Genomic DNA, 27,285 nt, shown 5'->3' on the forward strand with positions numbered 1-27,285 from the left:
ATCCCTCAAGCCCATGGACACTAGATATGCTAGGTTGCTAACTACATTTTGTTAGAGAGGATGCATGAGGTCCAAGAGGCTTTACAATCAATGGTGGTTAATGAAAAGTGAGGTAGATGGCAAGAGGCAAGCACACCGAAAGGAAGAAATGTGAAACAAAAAATCCTTGATGATGATCGGTGGTCCACAATAAGGTAATAAAACTGATGATTTTATTTTTTAAATTTTAAAATGTTAATTTAACAATTTATTGATGTTTCTAACTTATAATATATTTTCATTCATTTCAAATATTTTAATTTTTGTAACTTGTTTGCACTTGTTGATATGTTTGCTCCTTCATTGAGCCTATTGTGCGAGTAATTTGATATGTTGATACTAACTCTCCTAGTATTGGAGAGATTTATGAGACCTTTGATAGCATGCTTGGGCAAATGAAGCTAGCAATTCATATCAAGGACCCTACTTTGGGATTTTACAAGGAGCATCTTAGGCCGATTGTGACACAATAGTGGAATACTATGTAACACCTCGCTTCATATAGCAGCCTATGATCTCAATCCAAAATGGAATGTAGTTAATCATGGAAGAGTGCCTCTATCTCATGATGAAGAGGTGAAAGAAGGGCTCATGGAGGCCCTTTGAAAAATGTATACCAAAGAGAAATCTAGTTTACTTTGCACACAGTAGCTGCATTTGTCAATCTATGTGCTCTAACTTCTAACAAACCAAAGTTGAGGTCGGATAGAGCTACATTAGCTCTCACCAATCCTATCGGATGGTGGACATGGCATGGAAAGGATGCACCAAAGTTAAGGTTACTTGCCATTTGTTTTCTTTCACATGTTGTCCAATCAGTCAAGAGGAACAAACCTACCTCTAGGTGATCAAAGAAGTTGATAGTTGCTTTGCAACTACATGATCCACATACTCCTAAGAATTGTCAAATTCCAGCCTTGCATTGGGATGTTGATCCCAAATATACTATGCAGATCAATGAGGAGGAAACACGGGAGGGATTGGTTGGGGTTTTGTTGCCTATGGCAGCCCTTTATGCTAGCAATGACTCAAACTCAAGAGTTTCAATTTTGATACAAACCTACCAGTTGCATCTGCTGATTAGGGATAGCCATATATTTTTCTCTATTATCGTCATTTTATAGTTGAAACCTGGAGCCTTTGAGCATTTCATTATAATTCTTATATGATATGTATGTACATTGACAATGAAAGCATTTGAATTTTGTAAATTTGTTTGTCAATTCTCAAGTGAAATATTAATTCAAGTATAATGTTATGTATTAAGCTTCAACAATGTCTATGATGAATAATTTATCAATGTTATGATATGAATATTTGAAATTTCTCTATATTTTAAAAAATTTCCTTGTTTTTTATGGTTGTCCCCTGCCGTCCCATAAATGGCCCGAAAGTACCCCATGTTGTTCAATTTTGTGTTGTTGGGCCACAGACAACTTAAAACGCTAACAAGCAAAAAGAAGATGCTTGTAACTTTTTGGCAGCTTCAAGAGGATAGTTAATCTTTTTTTATGAAGTGGTGATGGAGGTGGGAAAGAAAGATGTTGCCCAAATAAGGGTAGAAATGCAATTATATCTGTAGCAACTGAAAAAGTTCGAGTGGCAAGGCACCCTGTGTTGTTTTGAATTCCTTATGCTACCCACAACCTTGACCTTCTCCTTGAGAACATGGGAAAACTAACTTGAATAAAGAACATAGTGGAAGATGTAATGAATGTCATAAAATACATCTACAGCTATGTATAGGTTCAAAATCTCATGAGAAAGCACACAAATGGAAAGGAGCTCTTGCAAATAGTCGTCACATGCCATATCACTAATTTCATCACCTTGCAAAGTATTACAACCACATTACCCAACACTAAAGGTCATTGGAGAGTCCTTACTGCGGCAAAGCCAAAGCAGAGTTGTGAAGAACATTTTTTTGATAAATTTGTGAAGGGCGTGGAGAATATCATCAAACTAAGTTTTCAATCAAAAGTAATAGTTTTTAATAAATTTATAATGTTATAATTTGCTGATGTTGTAAAATTTTGATACTTTAATTTGTTGATTTGAAAAAGAATACTCTTCTTTTAGAATCAAAATTGTTGTTAGGGTCCACGATTGATAAACATGGTGTATCTATATAAGGCCATGGATAGGGCTAAATAGGTAATACAGTATATGTATGGCTTGAATAAAAACAAATTTGAACCCATATGGTGCACTATTGATCAGAAATGGAACCAACAACTCCAACATATTCATGTTCTTGCCTATTATTTAAATTTTAAACCCTCAATTTTTCTTCTTCACTTCATTCAAAGTAAATAAAGAGGTTCTGGATGGCCTCCACATGTATGGAGAGGATGCTCAACCTTAGAGACATCATACATAATGAGCTACAAATTTACAATGGGGGCTGAGGGGAGATTGTTTTGTACAATAGAGAGCCACTCTATAGCCAAGTTAAAAAAATCTATGCTTTATTTTAGTTGCTTGTTTAAATAACTTTTAGTTTTAAATTTACAAAAATCATTCCAAAGTTATCAATGTTATCCTTATAAATTTGTGGTGAGAACATTTTAATGCAACAACACTTAGTATTAAAAATCTCATCATCCGTATTTTATCCAAGTGCTATAGCACTTCTAGTTTTGAGTTCTTTCGAGGCCATTCACATAAAGAAGCCCAATAGGTTGACTCTAAAGCGCTTGTATGATCTTATCATTGTGCAATACAACCTTCAATTGCATGCAAAGAAAGTAGATGGGCAAGAGACATTATGTGGTTGACCTCAATAACATTGATCCACATTCAAATTGGGTTCCGAAGAGTGAGGATATGTTGTTCACTAATGATGATTTGGCTACTTTGGAGAGGGAGTCAGCAGAATGGGAAGCAAAAGCAGCACAATTTTCAAGGTAGAAGTCAAGATTAGTGAGCCACCAGTAGGAGACTTATCGCATTCACAACATGATAATATGGTGGAGGCTCTTGCTAAGGTTGACACAACATCACCATCCAATTCAAGGACACCCACACAACAGCAACAAAATTTTAAGAGTTTTTGTCATAGAAGAAACTCGTAATTTATATTGAAACTTGAAATTGGCGAAAACTCTAATAGTATCAGATCATGAACCTATTTAAATTTTGAGTTTAATAGCCAGATTTCTTAGATGAGGATTCTCTACTTTTCTGCTGTGTAATGCACACTTTTTCTCAAATTGCACTACATGAAGAGGCCTTAGGCATAATTCAATATCTATCAAAGAATTCTTGGTGATTAGCTATATAAGAGCCATAGCTATTATGAAGTTGAATCCCTAGCCCCTTGTTTTCTCTTTTGGGTTCTTAATTGCACTAAAATCCCCTATAATGATAGGATTGTGTGGCTCTTTTCCTTGGATCCAATTTAGCTAGTTTGCTACTTGCATTCCCAGCAAAAAGATTGGTAACAAAGTGCTACATACTTGGGTTCATTGAATCATTGTTTTTCTTTGTGGAAAGATGATGCTATTTTTGGTCCCCACATTTCAGCTATCTTGATACATGAGAAAGAGTTACTCAGAATTTTTTTGGATAAAACCTAAAATAGATCACTCCTTCCCAGTGTTACCCGGGGACGCGTTTCCTGGGTAAAAACCAAGCATCACAGAAATGTAAACATTCCAGGGACAGGGGGATGTCCCCTCATGTATTAACTATTAAGTTACATCATGCATATGAATTTCTGAATTTCAACTCTCAACTCAACTCAATTGCTATGCATAATGTATATGATGAATGATTTATCAATGTTATCATATGAATATTTGAAATTTTCCTATATATTTTAGATTTTTCCCTATTTTTATATAGTAGTTCCCTCTGTCCCCAAAAATGTAAAAAATTAAAAAAATTGCCCCAGAAACCCGTTTTCCTGTCCCCTCGTCTCAGAAACTAGGGGTGACATAGCAATTCTTGTTAAAGTCTCAGGTAATGCCTGTATTTTTTTTATTATTATTATTATTACTCTCTTCTTCACTCAATGAGATCACACATCTCATAATATATATGCAAGAGGTGCCCTTTCACCAAGGGACACCATACTTTATTATAATATTAAATAATTAAATAGTAATGATTATATATATACTAATATAATATTAATATATTATATCATTAATAGTTATAACTATAATTATATTATCGCAATTAATAATATAATTATATTATAACATAATATAATTATATTATCTCTCAACTAATAATATAATAATTATATTATCAATATAATCACAAGCTTTGTGTTATTTATGTAGGCCTGTGGATTCCAACCATAGCTACAATAAAATCAACACTCCCTCTTAGCTAGGGAGGAATCCTACTTGACATCTTCAATAAGTAATAACACCTTATAGTAAGCACAATAGCTCCATTTATTGTGTGAGAGAAAGATATCACCTCATTGTGGTATCAAGAGTTATGGCATATCCACGGATATCACGTCACGTGATATCCACCATAAATCTTTTAATGTAATATCCACCATTATGGCTTGTCCACGAATATCATGTATCATGATATCCACCATCATGGTACATCTAAAGATATTACTTCATGGCATTTCCACGGATTTCACGTCACATGAAATCCACCATGAATATCTCTTTATGTAATAGCCACCATTATGGCTTATCCATGGATATCACATCTCATGATATCCACCATTATGGCATATCCATCGATATTACTACTAGAGATATAAACCATTATGACATATCCACAGATATCACGTCCCATGATATCCATCATAATGGTATGATCAATCAATATCATAAGATTGTCACCTTACGATAATGATCAAATGTACAAGTGTTCATCATTGTGAGATCGTCACCTCTCAATAATGTTCACAGGCGCTCAACAAGTACTGAACCAATGAAGTCATGAAGTCACACACATGACATCCACCATGAACCATATCAGAGGGTGGAGATAAGGACTTTCACCTAAAGTCTCTCTCAAAGAGAAATGTATTATCAAATCACAGAAGATCACTAATGTAGAGCCTCCCTCTCAATTAGAGCTTCATTTTTCCATATCTCCAAGCTTGTCTTGAAGGTTTGTATCACCCTTGGTGAATCCCAAGGCCACCAAGTATCCATCCATCCAAGGATATCACATGGAACTCTATCTCATGAATCATAGATTCCTCTAGCTGCTGCAATTTCCTGATCACTAGAGATAACATCTCGACATGGTCTACTCCCTCTAAATCAATATGATCAAGATCCTCTAGCCGCTCCCTCTGAAGCTTGAAGTACTAACCTCAACCTCCTAACCTTCTCGTTCAAGGTTGCTTCTGTAGGTTTGTCAAACTCCCTCTAAATGCCGATTCTTCCTCTTCGAAGAAATGCAAGCAATTATCAAGATTTCCCTTCCTTGAATGCAATCTCTCATCATCCTTATGCTCCCCAGTCTATCCTGAAAGCATTAAGAGAGATTACTAATAGTTCAAGACTATCTTGAAGAGAAATATAAATGCCAGAATCATACATGATTCAGACAATGATACCATCATATATGATTCACTGTCCCAATAGCATGAATTAATGACAACATGAAAAATCCATGAACATTATTAAACCATAAAAATACTTATCTCTTATAAGTTAGTCTTGAAATTGTGTCTGAAACTTTTCATCCATTGAGACACTCAGTCCAGGAACATCGTCCTTCAAGTCTGAGACACACCAACCTTCTTTAAGTGTTGGAACTCCTACCAAGGGTCTCAAAGATACACGGAGATTGAATAGGCTGACCCCTACGCAGAGTCAAGTGATGGCCAACCAAGTTGCTACCATCACTCTTATAGTAACTTTAACATACAGCAGTCTGTATACTCCTCTTTATGTTTGTGCATTTTGAAAGACTGCCAACTACAGCTTTGGCTGAGAGCATAATTCTTTGGGGTATTTTGTCATAAATTCATGTGCCATGTCTGTGCATATATGTCTTGCATACATCCTTACCTGAATATTTCCAACTGTAATCTCTGATAGGAATCCTCCTTTAATTATGCTTTGATGGCTACCCATAAACTATTTCAAAGCATTTGTAATAATGCGGCTAGTAAAGAATGCAGAACTTTGCTTTACACTTGCCAATTGCATTTCATGAGGTGACATCTCATTGAGGCAAACTGTTGAACAGTTTACATGCTATGTTTGTGCTCCCACATTCTCATATAGTTCATTGTGAGGTTGCATATGAATTTGCAGAGGTGCTCTCCACAGCAACTTCTAGGTAAACATTACAACGATGCAATTATACTGAACTCCATAACCCTCCAAGCACTAACGCCACTATAGAAGCCTCATGACAAGATACTACAGGCCACACTAAATGAAGGGAGTTGCCAAAGTAAGAGAAGTGAATGACAATGGAATACCTCTGCTGCAGGAATTATTGATGATGATAAACTCTGAAACCTAAAAGAGGCCTGCAATGAAGAGTTTGATTCGCACTACAGGTGCGACTTGGTCTCATCATAATATGTGCTCAAACATAACAGGCCCGATAGATAATGACCACAATCATAGTAATGAAAGCTGCTCATAATCTGCCAATCTACTCCTCTTCAATATAATAGTTGTACATAAACTCGGCCTCACGCTGTATTAATGGCTCCCAACTATTACCATTTCCAATGTCGTAATTGAGATTTGGTTCCTCCCACTAACTTTAGAATTACTCTCACCAGAATGCTCATGCATATACTGAAAAATAAATTGAATGAATGATTCAATAATCGGATAATCTATTCAACAATATACAAAAGTATATAAAGAGATTACAAGGACAACGTTCTAAATTAAGAACAAGTTGTTTAAAGTGAACTACCAAAAAGCTAAACGCTAAATAAAGCTTAAAAGCTAATTAACTAAAAAGAAAAAGCTAAATGCTAAATAAAGCTTAAAAGCTAAATGACCATTAAACAAGGAACTAAATATAGGTGACTAAAATATAATTAAATATTCTAATACCCTACCTTAATGGTCATTCTATCTACTAACTACCCTGCAGAAGAAACTGCAAGTCTTTTGATCACAAATGAAAAGAACACTCCGTTGCGGTACAGACCCTTCCTAGATCTGAAAAGTGTTAATGACCAAGAATACCAATATCCATCCAACTTGACGTTGGGTAACCAAACTGAAACTTGAAACCATGATTTTGAGGAAAAATTGGCAAACCCTACAAAACTGAAGATACAAATCATCATTTTTATGGAAAAAAATGGTAAAAACCCTTGAAATGATTTTTGTGGAAAAAATCGAACAAAACCCTGAAACTTCGCGTGGCAAGACCCAAAACACCACGTGGTAAGACACCAAACATCACATAGTAAAACATCAGACATCATGCAGGAAAACACTAGACAACATCACGTGGTAAAATACCAGACATCACGTGGTAAAACCCTAATTTTTGAGAAAAAAAATCAAGCAAAACCCTCCCATGATTTTTTATTTTTAAGGAAAAAATTCTTAACCCTGTGAACAGTTTGTGAGGAAAAAAAATGTGAAAACCCTAGGACCTGTAGGACGAGGTCTGGCCTAAATCAATCTGATCAAGGCAACGATATTCAAATATCGTGAACATGCACTGTTTCCAGGTGTTGTGGCAGTTGTTGAACTTTTGTCTGTGTTCCAACATGATGCTAGTCAAAGATGCCATCACGGAAACAGAATAGAAGCAGCTGCTGAAAAAACTGAAACCTTTGAAGGAGAATCTTGGCACGAATTCCAAGGTGCAAATTTCGAGATTTGGAAGAAACCCAAAAATTAAAATTTTCTGCAAACTTAAAACCTGAAATTTTTCATGAAAATAATCAGAAAAAAAATAATAATTTGCAGAAAATAAAAAAATACCTCTGATTTTTTTGTAAAAAACCAGAAAAAATATTGACGATTTTTTTCAAAAAAAAACGCAAAAAAATAGGGGTAGAAACCCTAGGTCGGATGTACAAGATAAACAGCACCCAGAAGACACCAAAATTCCCGACATCCACAGAATTAGCAGAAATCACAGACTTTTTATTTCAAGGCAAATTCGCTGGCACAAAATTCGAGGCACGAAAAACAAGGCACCCAGAAAAATATGAGACCAACACAAAAAAGCTCTCGAAAAACCCACCAAGAATCTGAAATCAGAATGCAGATCCGACAGCTCAAAAATTGAGGCACGTAAAACGATGCACCCAAAAAAATCTGATGATGACCCAATTGAGGTCTCGAAAAAACCCACCAAGAATCTACAACCAAAATAAAATTTCGACTTGAACTGAAGAGTCAAAAGCCTAGTCGAAAATTGCAAAAACCCTAAAAAAAATTTCAATCTGCAAAAAAAAAACCTCCAGGTTGCAAGCCCGAAAATCTCCAGAACCCTAAAAAAACATGAACTGCTGCCCAGCACAAAGAAATTCGCCCACGAACCAGAAACCCTCAAAAAGCCTTCAAAAAAGTAAAATCATTTTTTTATAAAAAAAACAATAAAAAAAATCTGGAAAATTGTCCAGAAAGAAGGCCATGAAATTTTATTAAAGAATTCGCCAAACTTTAAAGAATCCAATCAACCCTGCTCTGATACCATGAAAAATAAATTGAATGAATGATTCAATAATCGGATAATCTATTCAACAATATACAAACGTATATAAAGAGATTACAAGGACGACATTCTAAATTAAGAACAAGTCGTTTAAAGTGAACTACTAAAAAGCTAAATGCTAAATAACTCTTAAAAGCTAATTAACTAAAAAGAAAAAGCTAAATGCTAAATAAAGCTTAAAAGCTAATTAACTAAAAAGCTAAATGACCATTAAACAAGGAACTAAATATAGATGACTAAAATATAATTAAATAGTCTAATATATACTAGGAATACCATGCCAAGAACAAATCGCACCAGTCATTCAAATCTTTTGAATTTTCTAAGAGACCTTTAAAGAAGTTGCACAGATATGAGAAGAATTGATGTTCTTTTGTCATGAGCCTCACTAGTCACCATCAACCACAATGCAATGTGAAAGTCGGGCTCCAATAAAACTCTCGCACCACAACGTTAGAAAGCAAAGTCTAGGATAAATTGGTTCATGCTAAAATAAGAATGAGTGGATTGACACTTCCACTGTGGTTTGAAGGGAAGACTCGCACCTAAGGCATGAATATTTACGCTATGCCAAGAAGACTTAACTCCGCAAAGGACGAAACAGTTCTGCCATCCAATAATCACGATATCAGCAAATTAACCAATCAAAACAACGCCAGTGCAGATACATTTCTTTACATCCATTATAATAACAATAATCTTTGCTTCCAAAATCTTGACCCCCAAGCTCCAACCAAAAACAAACACAAACACCCACTGCTTAACACAAAAGTGCCTGAGAAGTCGATGAGAATCATACGCTGGGTTGTTCGATACAGTTTGACTCCTTTGTAACTCCAAAACGTTTTATTTTACACAATCATTTCAATAATGATTAACGCAACACACACCCACATGCGGCACCTCTGTGTGGAATTCTTATTGTGCTCCAACCCTCGAGTCCTTTGTTTGATACTCGATGTGCTTCAATAGTAAGTTTCTCCAATATAAATGCTTTTCATGGCAAGGGAAGATTATATCATACCACTTGTCTACAAGTCAAGGCCATGCCTCTCCATTAGTGGCTTCGATCAAAATGATGAGACCCACCGCTTAGAATATCAATATGCCACCAAACAAAGAAGACCTGTTGATATCGGATATCGACAATCATTACCCAAACCATGCTTATGGAGATAGATGGCGCCTGGCGAAAATGTTTAACGATAACAATATGCACCCGTGCCACAAGGAATATCTCCCTTATGCCGTTCGATTCAAACCACCATGATAATTTATATGTTTCCAAGAAGGGATGTTGATGAATAAAAATCACTGAAAGATAATGCACAAATTAGTCTCTCCACAACCCCTTGATTCTGGTCACAATACCGATCCCACACCAATATTCCACCTTCACGACTTGATGTAAAACAGTCAATTTCTCCAGCAATTCAATTTTAATATGAACTGGAATCTCTAAGAACCCGCTCTGATACCATGTTAAAGTCCCAGGTAATGCTTGTATTTTTATTTTTTATTATTACTCTCTTCTTCACTCAATGAGATCACACATCTCATAATATATATGCAAGAGGTGCCCTTTCACCAAGGGACACCATACTTTATTATAATATTAAATAATTAAATATTAATGATTATATATATTAATATATTATTATATCATTAATTATTATAACTATAATTATATTATCACAATTAATAATATAATTATAATTATTATTAACATAATATAATTATATTATCTCACAACTAATAATATAATAATTATATTATCAATATAATCACAAGCTTTGTGTTATTTATGTAGGCCTGTAGATTCCGACCACAGCTACAATAAAATCAACAGTTCTTCCCTGATTTTATTCTTGAAAATTAGTCATTTGTTTGGTTTGCACAAACAGCTTATGTTCTCTAACAGTACCTGTGCACTTACAGGGCGGTATCACACACACCTATGACTTTCTCTAGAGCAGTCTCAAACAACATAGTTTACTAGATCCATGGCTGGTTGCCTGTCTTGTTCATTTGGCTATCTTCTTGTTACTCGGTGCAATTGCCAGCTGAGGATTCTCCCTTTTTGTTTTGTTTGGAATATCATTGCACCGCTTGCCATCTGGAACTTGTTTCCTTATTTGGTTTTGGCTTTATTGATTACTATTATTATGTCCACCACTAATGTGAATTGGACCTAATCCAGAGACTTTTCCTGTTTTTCCTTTTCGTGCAATTACCTTATTTGGTTTTGGCTTTTTTTATTAATATTATTGTGTCCACCACTAATGTGAATTGGACCAAATCCAGAGACTTTTCCTCTTTTTCCTTTTCGTACAAGTTTTCTCCACTGAATTTAGTTTCTGATGTGCATCTCCAAAGCATTGCTTTCATAATCTTCTAAATAACATTCATCCTTCTCTTATCTCGGTTGTTCAGAGCTTTGGATGAGTTGGAGAGGTGCATCTAATTTAGCTGTTTGGTTGCAGTTATCCTTTTCTCACGAAGCCTCTTTAAAAACATTTCTTTCCTTACTGACCCTTGCTTGAGCCTTGGTTCTTTTGTTCTTATGGCTGTCTTTCAAGATTTTAATTCAATTTGATGTGCTATCCATACTTATTCTCTTGATTTGGTGTGCTGTCCTTATTCTCTTGGTGAAAATTTATTTCATCTATTTGTTCATTCATTGCTTGGTCCTATTCCTGCCAAGGGGGACAGCAATACTGCCAGGTGACCATCTTTGTGAAAAATCAACCAGCGGAAAGGGATATTCTGAAAATCTATGAGCTAGTCCCATTCCATCACTTCTAATTCAAATGAATTCTATCATTAGAGATTTTTCTATGTATATACTTATTACTCACACAGAACCATACATGGTTGGGCAACCAAGGTTGCCTTGTGAATCCTGAGGCTGTGATGTATTCTTCAATGGCATTCCCTATTTTCTGCACAGAAAATTCCTGCCTAAATTAACAGGGAAGAAGAGGTAACCGCACTTAAACAAGTACTGTGATGTGGAGATCTTCAGTTGGACTGAAAGCAAGTGAGAGTTGTTTTACAAATAATTCATGTTTCTTCATAAACCATGGGCATTATAAAAAAGATTGATCTTTTTCCTTCTGCAAGGAAGATAATGCAATTTAGTAGCTTTGTCATCATTAAAATGTGTACAATTCCTACTGGTCTTCCGTTCTCTTGAATCAAAAGTCAGAGAGTTTTGGATGTTGGGTAGGTTACCTTGAATCAACACATCAAAGCTTCTTCCTTTACAAATCAAAACCTCTATTCCTTTTCATCAGAGAAAACTGCAGCCTCGGCAGAGTTTCCTTTTAGAGGCAGAACCCGTTCTCCTCTTTCATTGGGATGGAGAGACATTTGATTCTTTTCTCGGCATAGTGATTAAGCTATTTTATCAGGGCCTCCTTACAAATCATGTTGTTTTCTTTTGGTACAGTAGTTCTGAAAATTGAAGTCAAAGGGGCTTTTGAAAGAAGGCCATGAAGCTAAGAGGGAGGTTTGATGTGTTCTATTCAGGCTAGAGAAATAGAGAGTTCCATTCTTAATCAGATCAGATTGCTGGTGTGTGAGGAGAGCATGAGTATGTTCCTAGAAAAATCTTTATTATTAATTGAATCTTCAGAATTATCCGCTCATATCAACTTATGATTCAATACTTTGAACTCAATCCTTGCTTAATGATTCATTTAACAACAGATTCTAAAGCTTACTCTAATCTGATTCCTGTAATTAATTCAAATGTTAAACCTCTAATTCTTCATCACCCTATCCTCTGGGCTGTAAGATTACTTTTGCTAGCTATTAGACATTTGAGATATCAATGCAATTTCCACTGTACCAAATTCATAAAGCAGAAGACCAAATATGGGTAAAATAATCATGCACACAAGCATGTAAGAAAGCACTACGATTGAAAGATGTATACAGCATTAAAGGAAAACTGGACCTAGTTGCAAGATATGTGTAAAATATAACTATATTCAATTTGTCACCTGCATAGTAAGAGACTTAATCACTTCCTTGGCAGCTTTACATTTGGCACTTTCTTCTCCTGCTACTGCAATAGCCTCCTTGAGTTTCTTTGCACTATGTTCCAACTCAACTTCTTGTAGCTGAGCCTTGCGAGTAATGTTTTCCACCTGGAAATTTGAATTTTTGGGAAGTTATTCTTTGACTACTAGGTTACCATCATTAAAACACAGCTTGAGGCTCAGATTGTAAATGGAAAACAATCAATATCATAAAATATAAAGCTTATGGCCAAAATAGGATTGAAAATGGAAAAGAAATCCAGTATACTAATTAGGATTTGCACTGGCAAAACACACTATATTTTCATGAATTAAATTTTTTCCAATTTTTTCCAATTTTTCCCAAGGTCATGATATTTTACAATGTGCTGCAAACATCTAGTCACCTGTGTACTTAAACTCAATGGATGTTAACCATCAAAGATATAATAGCTATCTACACAAAACACTAAAAATTGTATGTTATAAAGTGATGAATTTTAGACACTGACAACAGAAACTTACATACATTGTTTTGAGTAAATCAATCATATCCATTTTTTTTACACAGTAAAATAAAACATAAATTAAAAATCAAATGCACCAACTCTTTGACAGATCCTATCATGTCTATGAAAACAAATAAGAGAATTTCTACCATCATGATGTATATTAACCTAAACCATCACCCAGTAGAAGGACAGAATGCTCAAGAAAATATTTAGAGATTATCATTGGCAATGAGAAAGCAAACTCAAATATTGTGAAAATCTGCACTACAAAGTTCATGACATCCTTAAATTTAGAAGCTGAAATTTTTAAGCTGAAGTGCAAAACAAAATTCATGGGACCGCCAGCTTTAAAATATTCCTAAAGAAGCTCAGCAGCTCCAGCTCTATTTTTCAGGAAGCCCCCCTCCATGGTACCCCACCCTAATAAAAATTAAGAATTAAGAAAACTGGTTGGGGCCTTTTATTTAGGGGGATACTTAATTTTCAATTTGTAAAATAAATGATGTTTAATCACAAATCCTGTGGCAAAAAAATATATTTTTTAATGTTATGTTTTTATTTTATGTTTATGTATTTATAGTTTTCTTGTGTTCAAATTAACTTGTGTTGGTAGGTATCAAGCTAAAATTTGAGTGCACTTCTATATTTGAATTTTTGTTATTCTTTTTAAATTTATAATTAGTTTTTCCCTAAATTCATAATTGGTAGTTTTTGTTTCCTGAGAAATACAAGAGAGTCAGATTTATAAAATATAAGATTTTTAAATATTTTCACAATTCTTCTTAATGTATAAATAATAATCTCTAGACTTCAGGACTCTCACCATCTTGAAATGTGTCAATTGTGTGTTTGTGTGTTCTCCTATATGCCCTTGGAGACAATTAGACAAGCATGTGTTTCTAAACACCATGCTTCCCTAAGTAATGAGCACATGAAATGATGCATTGGCTAATCCTTGACAGGTGCATTGGCTAATGAAATGCAGAGGCACAGTTGAGAATTTTACCCTCCTCTACATGGACAACAGAACTCTGCAGAGCTGTTCTCTACCCACAATGAAAATTCTGCATGATCCTTTTTTGCAAACACTTCTTTTTCTATGAATAGCTCCATTTCTAATGCCAGTCACTTATGCTTTCAGTAATTAAGAGCCTCCACATCTCGAGTGTCCAAGTCAAGAATCTGCTACACCACGAAACCAAAAATTGCATGCAGATTCCTTTTCCCACTCATAAAGATTAGAAGCTTTTTCAAATTCAAAATCTGACTGACTGTCTTGTTTCAATATAAAATCTCTCATTTCCCAATGCAAGAAGGTCACCCAGCCCCTTTGTCTTGAGAGAACTTTCACTCTTTTTTTCAACCTTCATGGCTTTGGGTCCCTCAGTTTTTCACCCTTACCTCATGATAAATACCCATATTTTTACCTCTGTTCTCTGTAGAGGGTTGCCTCCTTGGATCTTACTAGAAATTTCTGGTGTTGGCATTCTAAGAACAATTGCTTCCTCCATCAATAAGTGTCTCTATTGACCAAATTGACCAATGAGGATACCCCATATTCACCCCACATTCTTCCTGTCGAGGATGTGATCAATAGAGCTTATAGTTTGCAAATGAGAAATCAAACAGTTATATCAGTGTCTCCCTCTCTCTTTCACTCTCTAAACTAGCAGTTGCAGGAGGAGTGCCTGCAACAGAACGCCGATAGGTGAAAATTTGAATGTAATCACCTACCAAGTCCATGCTGTAGAAGGCAGTGTGATTAAAATAAGTTGTTTATCTAACAGATGCCCTTGAATTGATGGCATAGTTTAATTCAAATGCTCCAGGAGCTATGACGACTCTATGAAGCAACGGGTCTCGACGGCCCCATTGGAGAGTCTTTGGCTATGCTTCAGTCTGCTAGGTTATGTGGACTCAATTGCTTACCTTGAACCGAAGCTTATTGCAGACCCCATTTGAAAGACCTCAGCAAAGGTTACATCAGTTGCAAGTATTCTACTCACCTGATGTTTATCCCGTGAATACCCCAATGCAAAAACTTTTTACCAACTGGCCACATGAAAATGTCCTTCCTTGTCGTTGACAGACTAAATTATAAATGAAGTGCACTCTGCACTGTGTACTTACTCGTTGTCAGGTAAGATTGAAAATGAAGCGCAGTGTTTTCCAGGTGAAATGTCCTTCCTGTCGTAATTGAACATTAAATGACGCTACATACCCACCGCCACAAAACAGTGCAACGGACGGCATCATTGGCAGCTAACACCAAAACGCCACGCACCGTTCATCGGGGAAAACGACCGGTCACCGGAAATCGTGAATGGCCGGATTGTCTTGCACTTTTGCGGGCAAAATCCCCCACTAAAAGCCTATCGGCTTAATAATATCTTGGGCTCACTTTCTTACAGATAAATCATGTATGTATGTGTAAGTGAATAGTTTTCCTTTATAATACATTTTTAGTTTGGTGAGCCAAGATTCAGACTTACAATCAGAGGGTAAGTTTCAAAAGCTAGTACAAATGCTACCCTCTTGATTTAAAAATATGTAAATACATTTATATATAAATGAAAATCATTATAAATATAAATTAATATTATATAAAATATGAGTTTAAAATGAAAAACTTCCTATACTTGTTTATGTATAAGAAACTCCATTGTAGAGGCAAAAACTATCTTACGTAGAAAGTTATAATCTTAAATAGGCATACATTTAGATTCACTAAAATATATTGGTGACAAACCCTAGGTCTCTGATGTGAAAACATAGTATACATGTAAAGTAGAAGGTTATGGAAAATGAATTCCATGTCCACAAATGTATGAAAACTTAATTGGAAACTAACACAGACCCTAACTGTCTTAAAAAAAGAAATTACCAAAATATGGAAGGAATGGAGTTCAAAGCCTATATGATCTCTGCTGGGTCCCAAAATTGCTGCTCATAGTTCTAGAAGAATTTATCAAACTCAAGGCCAAGGAAATATCGTTCTTGTGGGTGGATCAACATGCTCGTCAACAAAGAGTGAGGGATAATAGACCAATTGCTGAGAGAAGATAAACTCGTATTCACTTCAGGCTTAGCTTGACCTCATAGGGTATTCCTAGAGGTGATCTTCAACAAGGTTTTCATCACAACCTAAGATACATACATGATTAAACAAGATGCTGTAGTACCAAATATTCATTTTGATCCAAAAAAGTATAGCTCGACCAAAACCAACCTACTACTATGACCTTCTATTAAGCTGATGTAGATATGCAAAACATGATTCTCACAAGGTGAACAATTTCAAGGTTTGCATCACATGTTCCCAAAGTATTACATTGAATCATGAGGTACATAGAAACCTACTTTCTACTTCCTAAGCTATTGGTTAATGATTTTGTTCGATTTAAGCATGCTGAGGGTCATGGTTCCCAAGACTGCTGTCTTGTGTGCCTTACAAAGTCACATTAAACCATCAAAACAACAAACAAGAAATACCAATGGAGGTATGATAACCAATAACCAAATCTACTTAATAATCCTTCTCCAAATTTGCAAAGACCACTACAAATAAGGACTCACGGTGAATTAAAGTGTTGTGACACATACTAGATTCGTGTTACAATCAAACTAACAAATGTGGTGAGAGAATACTTCAAAGGAAGGAAGGCTTGTTACACCTTGTGATACCAACAATTGGCCTAGGAGACACCTAGTTACTGTTAATTTTAGTAATCAGACTGAAAGTAAAAACAGAAAGCACAAATGCAACACATAACACAGTGATACCCTGGGAAAACCTCCCTCTTGGAGGTGAAAAACCCAGCTATAATCTCAGATCTTATTATGTAATAATCAGTATCTTTACAATCTGCTTCAACACTTGAAGCAATCAGAACAGCAGTAGTATGAAGCATTCAAGCTAGGGCATATACAACAATGGAATGACTTATCTGCAATTCACTGGAATGCGGATTCAGAATATCATTTTCAGATCAATTTGCTGCCTCAAGAAGGTTCGCTGCCCTTTGTATATAGTTCGCTGACTTAGGAGATGATTCGCTAGCTTCAGATGATATTCGCTGATCACTGGGGTAATTCGCTGATGAATGCTGAAGGAGAATGTATTCGCTGTGTATAACTATAGAGTGACTTTGCTGATTGTGTGTTGATACACTGATTGATGCTTTGAATATATAGGTGACTTAGCCTCCTAATTCACCTAAGTCGGCTTTCAAGGAGAGCACTTTTAATTACAATTCAATGCTTTAAGATCGGCGTCAAAATAGAATCAACCCCACACATTACAAGTGACCTCAATATAGGTCAGCCTCAACACGTTACAAGATACATTCTGTTTATTGCATAAAAGACGTGACTAGGGCCAAAGGCCAATTAGTCACATAGACGTGCTAGGTCGGCCCTAGAAGGAATCTGACCTAGCTATAACATCAACAGTTACAAATATGTACTCCAATTAGCTACCTCTCTAGAACTTCTAGGATGAAAAATCCAAATGGTGAATGAATTATCAAATTTGGAACCCTAGAATGCTCTCTGCATTTTGGTTCAGTGAGAACAAGTAGTGACCAACCCTTTGATATGTTAAATGAAGTCATGTTTATAACACTTTGTCTAGCCACCTATATCCACATGGGAAATGAGTGAGGGTCAAATATCATTAATGCTATGTGTTGAACAAACTAAGATCTCACGAAATTTGTTGAAATGGCAACATGGATATTGCATGAAAATAATTGACGTCATAAACACAACCATCACATTAAAAGTAACATGGTGTTCTTCGTCCTCCACCACTAAAAGTACATTTGAATCCGCATCCTTAAAATGGAAAACTATTTCTTGGCAAGAAAAGCCCTTCCGGAGTTGTTGCAGCATCAAATCTGGTCATCAATAGTGACTCAGATCACACAAGGAGGAAGGTGTGAATGAACAGTGCAAAACACGGGAATTTCAGAGTTCAGGGCTACCTCATAACCCATACCACTTGAACAGTGAAAACAAATAAGAGTTTCCTTGAATCTCTAACTTTGTGAGGATGCATAAAGGAAATTGTCGAGGTGTAAGGTATTGGAGGTAGCAAGGAATTCATCCCTTAAGGTATGCAAATAAGGATACGTCTGAACTCACAATCCCAATGAGATAACATAGTGAAAAGTACTAGAAATTGATGTTGGGGGATACCTAATACCATGTACCAAATTAGGATTATTTTGATATCTCCAACTCCAAAAAAGTGTACAAAAGAAAACGTCAAAAGTTGGGAATTAGGGATACCAAAGATAATGTACCCAAGTAAAGGGATGGATAAAATTGTGACTCTAAAAGGTAACTTAGTACAGGAATTGAGGAGTCAAGATTCAAAGGGAAAGCATGTTGATAAGATAAAATCTAATAATCCAATCTGTAGAAGGGAAATGTGGGTGTTGGAAGAAATGGATGTTGAGAAGAGAAAATCTAGTATCCCAACAAGAAAAGGGAGCAAAGGCAAGGAACAGGTGAAAGGTAAATGGGAAGGTCTAATAACTTGATAGGGATAAACGAAAGAAAGGAGTTGAGAGGAAATGCATACCAAGAAAGGCAACTTTGACATGGGCACAATCCATAGGAATTTGAACACAAAACACCCCACACTTAGAATTTTTTAGGATCCTTGCAACTTCTAACACATGTTAGTCACATAGAGGACAACAAAGGACAACACTTAAGAAAACTTCACAAATGGACAAAATGAGGCCAAGTGCACAAAAAGGATGAGGCCTTACAAAATTTGGCACTATCAAATTGAGTCCCGACAATCTTGTCAGTTGAATTTTAATTATTAAAAAGTAAAGGTGTTTGATTATAAATTATTATTTACTGAGATTAGTTAATAAATCCCAACAAGCTAAATTGTATATAAATGGGTGTTATGTGATTTAGATCTTCGGGTATAAGTCTTACTAATACTTTAAGTTGTAACTATAGATAAATCAATTTGAATAAACTCAAAATAGATGGCTCTGACTAGCAGCTTACTTGAAATTTAATTGTATTCTTTTTCAAAATAAGAAAAATGTGTCAAAGAAACTAGAACCACAAATTTTATTAAATCTTTCCAATTGAATTTGATGTGTTGGACATTTAGATTTAATGAAATATAGTGGCAAAGAACATTGGGTTTCTTTTGTGCCAACTTTGAATATGTAACTTGGAAGATTATATAGAATGAATTCCTAATCCAAAATTAGTAAATATTGAATTGAAACTAACAAACACCCTGCATGTATTTAAAAAAGACATTATGAAATAAGGAACAGACTCTTAAATGATCTCATAGTTTTGATTTAGTAATTTAATTTAAAATATTTTAATTGAGTGAAATCAATTATCAAAATCAAGAAAGCTCAAGCGTATATAAATGGGTATTATTTGACTTAGATCTTAGGGTACAAGTCTTAATACCAAATATCTAAATTAAACATGACACAAATTATTTTCAGTAAACTTGAAAGAAATGATTCCACTTGGCAACTTGCTTGAAACCAAATTCTATTTTATATTAAGTGCAAGATGGACCCAAAACTAGTGATTGGAAAGTTAAGGGTCAAATGTAGATACTTAAGGATACTGGAGACAAGTTGAACTAAAATGTAGAATAATACCAACTATCATGCAATGATACACCATTTGAATACTAGACCATTTCACTAAGAACAAAGGACCAAAGTGAGTCCAAAACAAGTAGGGAAAAGTGTGAGCGATCCACTTTTCACCTCTACAACATTATTTGTAAGGTGATAATTACATACTAATACCCTTTTCCCTTATGTTTTGGCCCCACTTAGATCAGAGTCCTTAATGCAATGACTAGTCTAAGAATAGCATACTTGCACAAATCCAGCTCAGAACATCACCACCATATCTTGATCCCATTATCACTCATCCCCACATATATGGTCCTAATACCTAGATCCCCCATTCATCAACCTAACTCAATTCCATGGGTGCAGACTTGATCCAAGTCATTTCCATAGTCATGATTCCAAACCCTAAACTTTTCAAATTTAGATTCGAAATAAATCTCATCAACTTTCTTCCTACTACATATTGTGAGTTGACCTAGTGTACATTTGTGTTGATTTGTGTGCTATGTTGTATTTAAAGACATTAATTCATTCATTTTGATATCATCTAGGAGCTATAAGAGGAATGATAGGGTTATCAAGTGAACTCTTATGGAATATTATCAGCACATTACAACAGTATAAAACATCTTAGGTCCATTGTACACTTTCATGTTGTCCTCAATCCTTGTTCCAATGTTTTTTAATTGGTCCAAATAAGGGTCCAATTAAGGAGAACATGACCATAATGAATCAAAAATTCTCAAGGTGTTTGTAAACGCTCTTGATCCCTACTCAAATTCAAACATCAAAAGATCGAGACAAGTGAATTCCAATGGTCAAAATTTTACTAGTTCATTCTCATGGGTACATGTTTTACAACTGCCCAAACTTGAATGGGACAACATAACATGTCCGATGATGACTAAAAATTTATATAACCCTAAAATGACATTAACAAGACAAATACCTAGCAGCTGACACATGTCTCCAAGGTGAGTTCCAATTTGTCAATATCTTAAGACATTCTAAGCCCCTAGTCTTTGCCCCATGTTGCTTTGTGTTTTCTGCATTTCTCCTCGACCAAATTTTCTTATTTTGTCTACCTTAGTGAACTGGTTGTGTTAACTTAGCCCCTACAACAACTTTATAGTGTTTGTCATGGCTTTTTCATTTCATTGTGGCTTTAGCAGTCACCCTAGTGAATTCTTAACTATTGAAAAAGATAATTTCATGTTGAAACAACAAATTTGCCTTGTTTGTTTGTATGCATGATTTCTCTTGAAAAGGTGAGTTTCTTTAAGCTTTCCTTATAGAGAATTTATTTTACCAAGCTAGAGCAGAAGGATATATTCACCATATATTGGGCATATAGACCTAGAAGAGTAGGATTTGCTCAACTAATATCTTGGGGGTTTCCACACCCATATCCCTAGAATGGTGATTACTAAAAAGCAAAAGGACTTGGATGAGGCATGTATCCAAGCATACTATGTAGATGAGAAGAAAGGAGCAGGTGAGTCTTCCAAGCAAGGACAAAGCAATTATCAGCCCAAGAAGAACAAGTACAAGTTATTCACGAAAGGTAATTGGAAAGATAAGAGAACTACCATTGTTGTTCAGCAATGTAAGAGTCCAATAATCAATTGTAGTCATTGCATTACTGATGGCAATACTAACATGAAGTGTTAGATTTGCATTTGGAATTATACCCAAGGAATTAGGCCAATAAGGAGTCCACGAGGTGCATTACTCTTTAAGAAGAGATATAAAACGATGACAGTTTAAATGTAGACAAGAGCCTCGGATGCATAGCCACAGAGGCCATGAATACAGATAAGGACACTTTAAGAGATGAACAAACTTTTACTACTCAAATTACAAGTCAAGATAACAAGAGTGGCTGCATTTGTAGATCCCAACTCCAAACGTAATTTGATTTCGGCTAATATTGACAAAATGCTCACTTTAAAACATATGATCATCCTCATCCATATCCATTGGATTGGGTGAAAAAGGGTGTGGAGATTCAATTTACACAGTCATGCATATTTCAGTTTGGTACTAGTCCATGTTACATCGATGAAGAGGGATCAAAATAAGATTCCTCTTGATGCATTTACCAAAGTGTTTGTTAATCCTTCCTTATATATTAGAGATGTTATTTTTATGAGGGTTAAAAAATACAGATGGATCAAGGATGGAATCAAATACATCATAAAAGGGCACTAAAGCATACCCAAAGCTGCAATGATAACTTCCAACCAAGCCATTAAGATAATTCATGAGACCAAGCAATTTTGTTTACTTTTGTTAAAGGATAAGAAGGAAGATGGCCTAGGGATTTTAACAGTTTCTAAAAATAACGTGTAAATGAAGGGGTTGGATGAAATTTTAACATCTTTTCAAAAAGATTTTCATATGCCTAAGGAGTTGACACCAAGAAGATGAATAGAGCATGAAATTCAATTGCTTATTGAATCTCCTTTACCTGACATTGGTTTATATAGGCAACCACTTTTATAGAGCAATGAGGTCAACAAACAATTGCAAGACTTAATAGAACACAAGGTCAATAAGCCAAGAACTTCACCATGCAATTTGCCTATGGTCACAATGTAGAAAAAAAAATTATTGGGGAATTGAACAATATCACTATCAAAAACAATTATCCCTTTCAATTTTTAGACGATTTGTTGGACCATCTTCAACATGCCATTTTGTCACAAAGTTAGATCTTAAATCCGAGAACCATCTAGTTCATATAAAGGAGGATGCATGGAAAACCAATTTCAAGACAAAGCACAATCTATACAAATGGTTAGTTCTTCCTTTTAGTTTATTTAATGCTATAGCCACTTTTATGAGATTGATGAATGATATATTGAAAGGTTTCGTACATACATGGATAATATTGATCTAACATGAGGACACTTAATCCATTTAAAGCAAGTTATGTAAATGTTCCAGAAAAAACAACTTTTGGGTAATATGAAGAAATGTGAATTTTCAGAACAATGACTAGTGCATTTAGGGAGTATAGTTGGAGGAGATGAGCTGAGAGTAGAACCTACCAATATGGAGGCCATCACCAATTGGCCTACACCAAGGAAATCCATAGAAACAAGGAGTTTTGTGATACATACAAAATCTTATTCTAGCTTTCTCATCTATAGCCACACTTCTAACTATAGTTACAAACATAGGAAAGAGTTTCCTATGAGGTAAAGAACATGATGAATCTTTTTGAATTATTGATAAACAAAATCAACCACTCTCCCATGCTTACTCTTACTTAGTTGCAGTAGCCATTTGAGGTGAAGACCAAAGCAAGTGATTATGCCATGGGTGTCCTCTTGTTACAAAGAGGTAAGCATGTTGTTTATCTTCAGAAGTTATTACTTCAAAAACTATGAGTCACCAATTTATGATCAGGATTTAATTGTACTAGTTTGAGCATTTAAGAAATAGAAACATTAATTCTTGGTAAAAGAAACATTGTGCATATTGACTACCAACCTCTACAATACTTGCAAGCTCAAAGTAAACTACAATAGCCAAGACACTACAAATGGATGGGGTTTTTACAGCAGTTTCATTTAGTGATCAAATACAATAAGGGAAGCATAAAGTAGTGACAAATATGCCATAGTGACTCACCTTGAGCCTTCCACCAAAGAGACCAAAAGGGAAGAGTAGGACCAAGATACAGATTTGGGAAGAAGTTTAAAGAACTGCAAGCAAAAGATATTTTCAGATGTAAGGAGAAATCCTATCTCAAAGATACAAGGGCTACTCCACTAATTGGGAAAATTGTGTATGCCAAATGCACAGAGACCTCTACTCAAGAGGGAAAGTGCATAACTCCAAATTCACGGTTCATTTTCAAGTTGGAAAGAAAATGCCTCATTTGCAAAGTATATGTATTGGCCCAAAACACAGGAAGTAATTAGATTTATTTAATGTTGAAAGCTGTGTTGCAGTAGTTAATTAGATTTATTCTGTCTTACCAGGAGACCCGTCTCCTACCCCTGGAGACCCGTACCAGTACCGGAGACGCGTCTCCTGTACCGGATACTTCTCCGGAAACTTCTTGACGCATAACATGCTTTTGGCTGCCGTCTCCTGTCGTCTCCCAACTAAAAATTGACGTCTCCTCCTAGAAAACTTAGGGCAAAATGCAGTAAAAAGGCAAAAAAAAATAAAGCAAACAAATAAGATAAGCTTGCAACAAAGCAAAGTCATAGGGAAATGACTAATAAGGAAACTGTTTCACAGGAAGACAAAAATCCCTGCAAAGTTATAGTGATCAGATCTATTGACAATGTAGACTTTTTGAGAGGACCGATTTCTTATCATTGTAAATTTGTAATAGTCGAAAAAGAAATTGCCTTTACTATTTAGCCGACAATATTGAGTGTGCTCAACATCTATATTACCTACTTTCACCAAACAATTTAGACTGGCTATGGTATCAGCAATATAAGCTATTTTAATTTTAATTTCAATTTTTGTTCAATTTTAAAGTTAATGTTAAACCTTACCACTGTTCTTGTTTTCAAAGTTCTCTGTCATGATATGTTTTGGAAATTATTAAATATTATTTATTAAAAAAATTGGTGTCTCCAAGTCCCCGCGTCTCCTATTTTTGAAAATTAGTCGCACCAGTACCGGTACCAGTCTCCGGAGTCTCCAAGTACCCCCATCTCCTGGTAACCTTGGATTTATTAAATGTTGAAAGCTATGTTGCACTAGTTATTCTAAGACAAGAAAAGTAGGCTTGTATTTGCCTCTCCCTATGTCAACAATACCATGGGAGAGTATTTCTATGGGTTTTCTAGGTGCATTACCTATAAGTAAGCATGAATGTGACTACTGTTTGTAGTTGTAGATAAATTTAGAGAACCAAGCATACTCGTTCTGTGCATAAAGACAATTAAATGAAAAGAAGCAGCTAAAATAGTTTTTGTTAATGTGTGGGTGCTCTTTAGGCTTTGTTGGCAAATTTTGTCGACTTTATGAAACATGAGATATACCCAACTTCAAAAGAGTGCAGCCTTCCATCCACAAACAGATGGTAAAATAAAAGTGGTCAACATCGCCGCCTTGCTACAATTCATTCAGAGTTATAGAGCAGATGTCAGACAAATTGGGGTGAATTTTTTCCCTATACCCAACACTCTTATAATAGAGCAATCCTTTGTTCAACAAATCAGCTAAGTTGCTGAATCGACACATATACAAGCAGACTTTGGGTACAAGAGGTCCCGGAATCGGATCCTTGTTCGATCACCTACGGATTCAACCAGGATTCAAATTTTTCCCACCTGAAACGTTCCCAACTTTAACATGGCGAATCCGGCCGACTCTAACGACAATGTGGCAATTGTAGAGCAAATATCAAGCGTTTTGAACTATGGATAAAAATTTTGAAAAGTTTTGTTCGACATTTTTTACCTGTAGAGGCCCTAAACCTAATCATTTTGTTTATGGCAACCAATTGAACAACAAATTTAACGCACAAGTTTAAGTAGTCGCTATTGAAGGAACCCTTAAATGGAAACATGAATCATTTTCAGGCAAAATTGATTAGGCAATGGCAAGTGAACAAAGTGGATGTAAATATACATGCGAGATTGTGATAAGATAAAAAGACAGCAAACGTAGACAATGTTTCAGATTTCATTTCATCCAAAGGTTCATTCGCCGATCCAGTTGTAGCTGCTTCTTCACAAAACAAAAAAAAAAAAAAAAAACTAATCACTTTGAAATGCTTATTCTTTGTTTTGCTTTCTTTTTTTAAATTTTTGTTCGATTCATTATTTTTTATTTTTGAATTTCTATTTTTAATCTATTTAAATAAGTAAATGTTTATTTATTTAAATAAATAACATATGTTTATATTTATTAAATTAACAAATAAATGTTATATAATATTTATGGAAAATGAATATTTATTATTATTATATATATATATAAATTTTAATATGTTTTTTGAATGGATGTATCCAAAACTTTTCCAGCCCCTTTAAAAAAATTGTTGTGCCGGCGTACCATATCAATGTAACCATACCCATGCCCATACCTGATTTGGCAACTTAGCAAATCAGTCATTATTTGCGGCTAGTTTGGGTTATCTACCTTCAAATCTACTTGACATAACACTAGAACAGCAAAAAGGACAAGATTAAAAATATTAAGAGGTGATCAAGGCAGCTAAGTTCATTGAGAAATTTCAGCAAATCTTGCTCAAGGTGAAAGAGAAACTCGAAAAGTCTCAAGCAAAGAATAACAGTAGGCATGACCAGCACCAAATGGTGCACAAACTCAAAGCGGGTGGTAAGGTATGGTTGCCCTACCCAAAGAAAGGTTACAAGGACAAGCCAAGAAGACCAAACCTCTAAGATACAGTCAATTTAACACTTAGAAGTGGTTGACGACAACGCATTCAAGGTTAACTTAGCCCCATCATGAGGTTTCTTTTGATGGATGTGTTTGAGAATCAGACAACACTTCCTAAGGATGTAGTGCTACAACAAAAGACAAGGGAGATCAGAATAAAAAATCAAGAGTCATGGCAAATTAAAATCAAAGGGACAAGAGTTGAAGAAAGTATTCCATAGAGAAAGTGTGAAAACTCTTCCCTTACTTAGTATCTCAATTACCTTTTGTGGGACCAAAAGCATGTCCAAATCTGTGATCCATAAGAATCTAGAGAAGAAATTTCCTCAAAAAATTGAAGCCTTGCCGAAGCTTCAAACTTAGATACACAGCCCAGGAAGTAGAAGAGTGAAATTGCCAATACTATTAGGTTTGGTTTCAAAACAGTGAATTTCCTTACTGAAGCAGTTTTTCTACAATCAGGACAATCATACAATCACCAACCTGTTGAATGTCCTATTAGTGAATTGTGCACTTGACACAATACTGTGACTTTCAACCAAGAATTTTTACACAAAAGATACTTATCTTTGTACCATAAGAAGTTTCCTTTCCAAACATACTTATCTAAAGAAGATGGGTCCTACTGAAGTTGTTGAATGAATTTCTTTGTTGGAGTATCATGTTGTGACTACTCTCATCCTACTTCTATCCATTTGAGTTGTAATAAATATATGGCACAAATTGTTGCTTCCTCTACTTCATGTTGAGAAAGGTCATCAACTATACTATTCTCCTTGCCTTTTATTGTAAATAATTTTCAAAGTCATACCCTAACATCTTGTATGACCCATTTCTATTGCTCTACCAAAAACATCATTACTATTAAAATATTCTAGAATCTCAAGATCTATCTTGACTTTGAAATGCCTTTCCATAAAAAGTTGGCACCACTGTTTGGCTGAATGAATGATTGTTAACATGTCTTTCTCTCATATGTGGGCTTTCCCAACTTCTAACCTTAAAGTTGTCTGCTCTCAAATGTCAAGGAATGCCCTTCTTGCA

The 27,285-nt window shown here is 35.3% G+C and overlaps 1 protein-coding gene across 3 annotated transcripts in view; it reads right to left on the reverse strand.

The window, feature by feature from the left end:
- Window positions 1-27,285, reverse strand: part of LOC131039451 (PH, RCC1 and FYVE domains-containing protein 1) — a 101,712-nt gene that overhangs the window by 36,830 nt on the left and 37,597 nt on the right. For all 3 annotated transcript variants that reach the window (XM_057972230.2, XM_057972229.2, XM_057972231.2), the window contains one exon: window positions 12,690-12,836. In XM_057972230.2, the coding sequence (XP_057828213.1) occupies window positions 12,690-12,836 (147 nt within the window). The remainder of the gene's footprint in view (window positions 1-12,689; window positions 12,837-27,285) is intronic.

The sequence above is a fragment of the Cryptomeria japonica genome, chromosome 10 (assembly GCF_030272615.1).
Source record: "Cryptomeria japonica chromosome 10, Sugi_1.0, whole genome shotgun sequence".
NCBI lineage: Eukaryota > Viridiplantae > Streptophyta > Pinopsida > Cupressales > Cupressaceae > Cryptomeria > Cryptomeria japonica.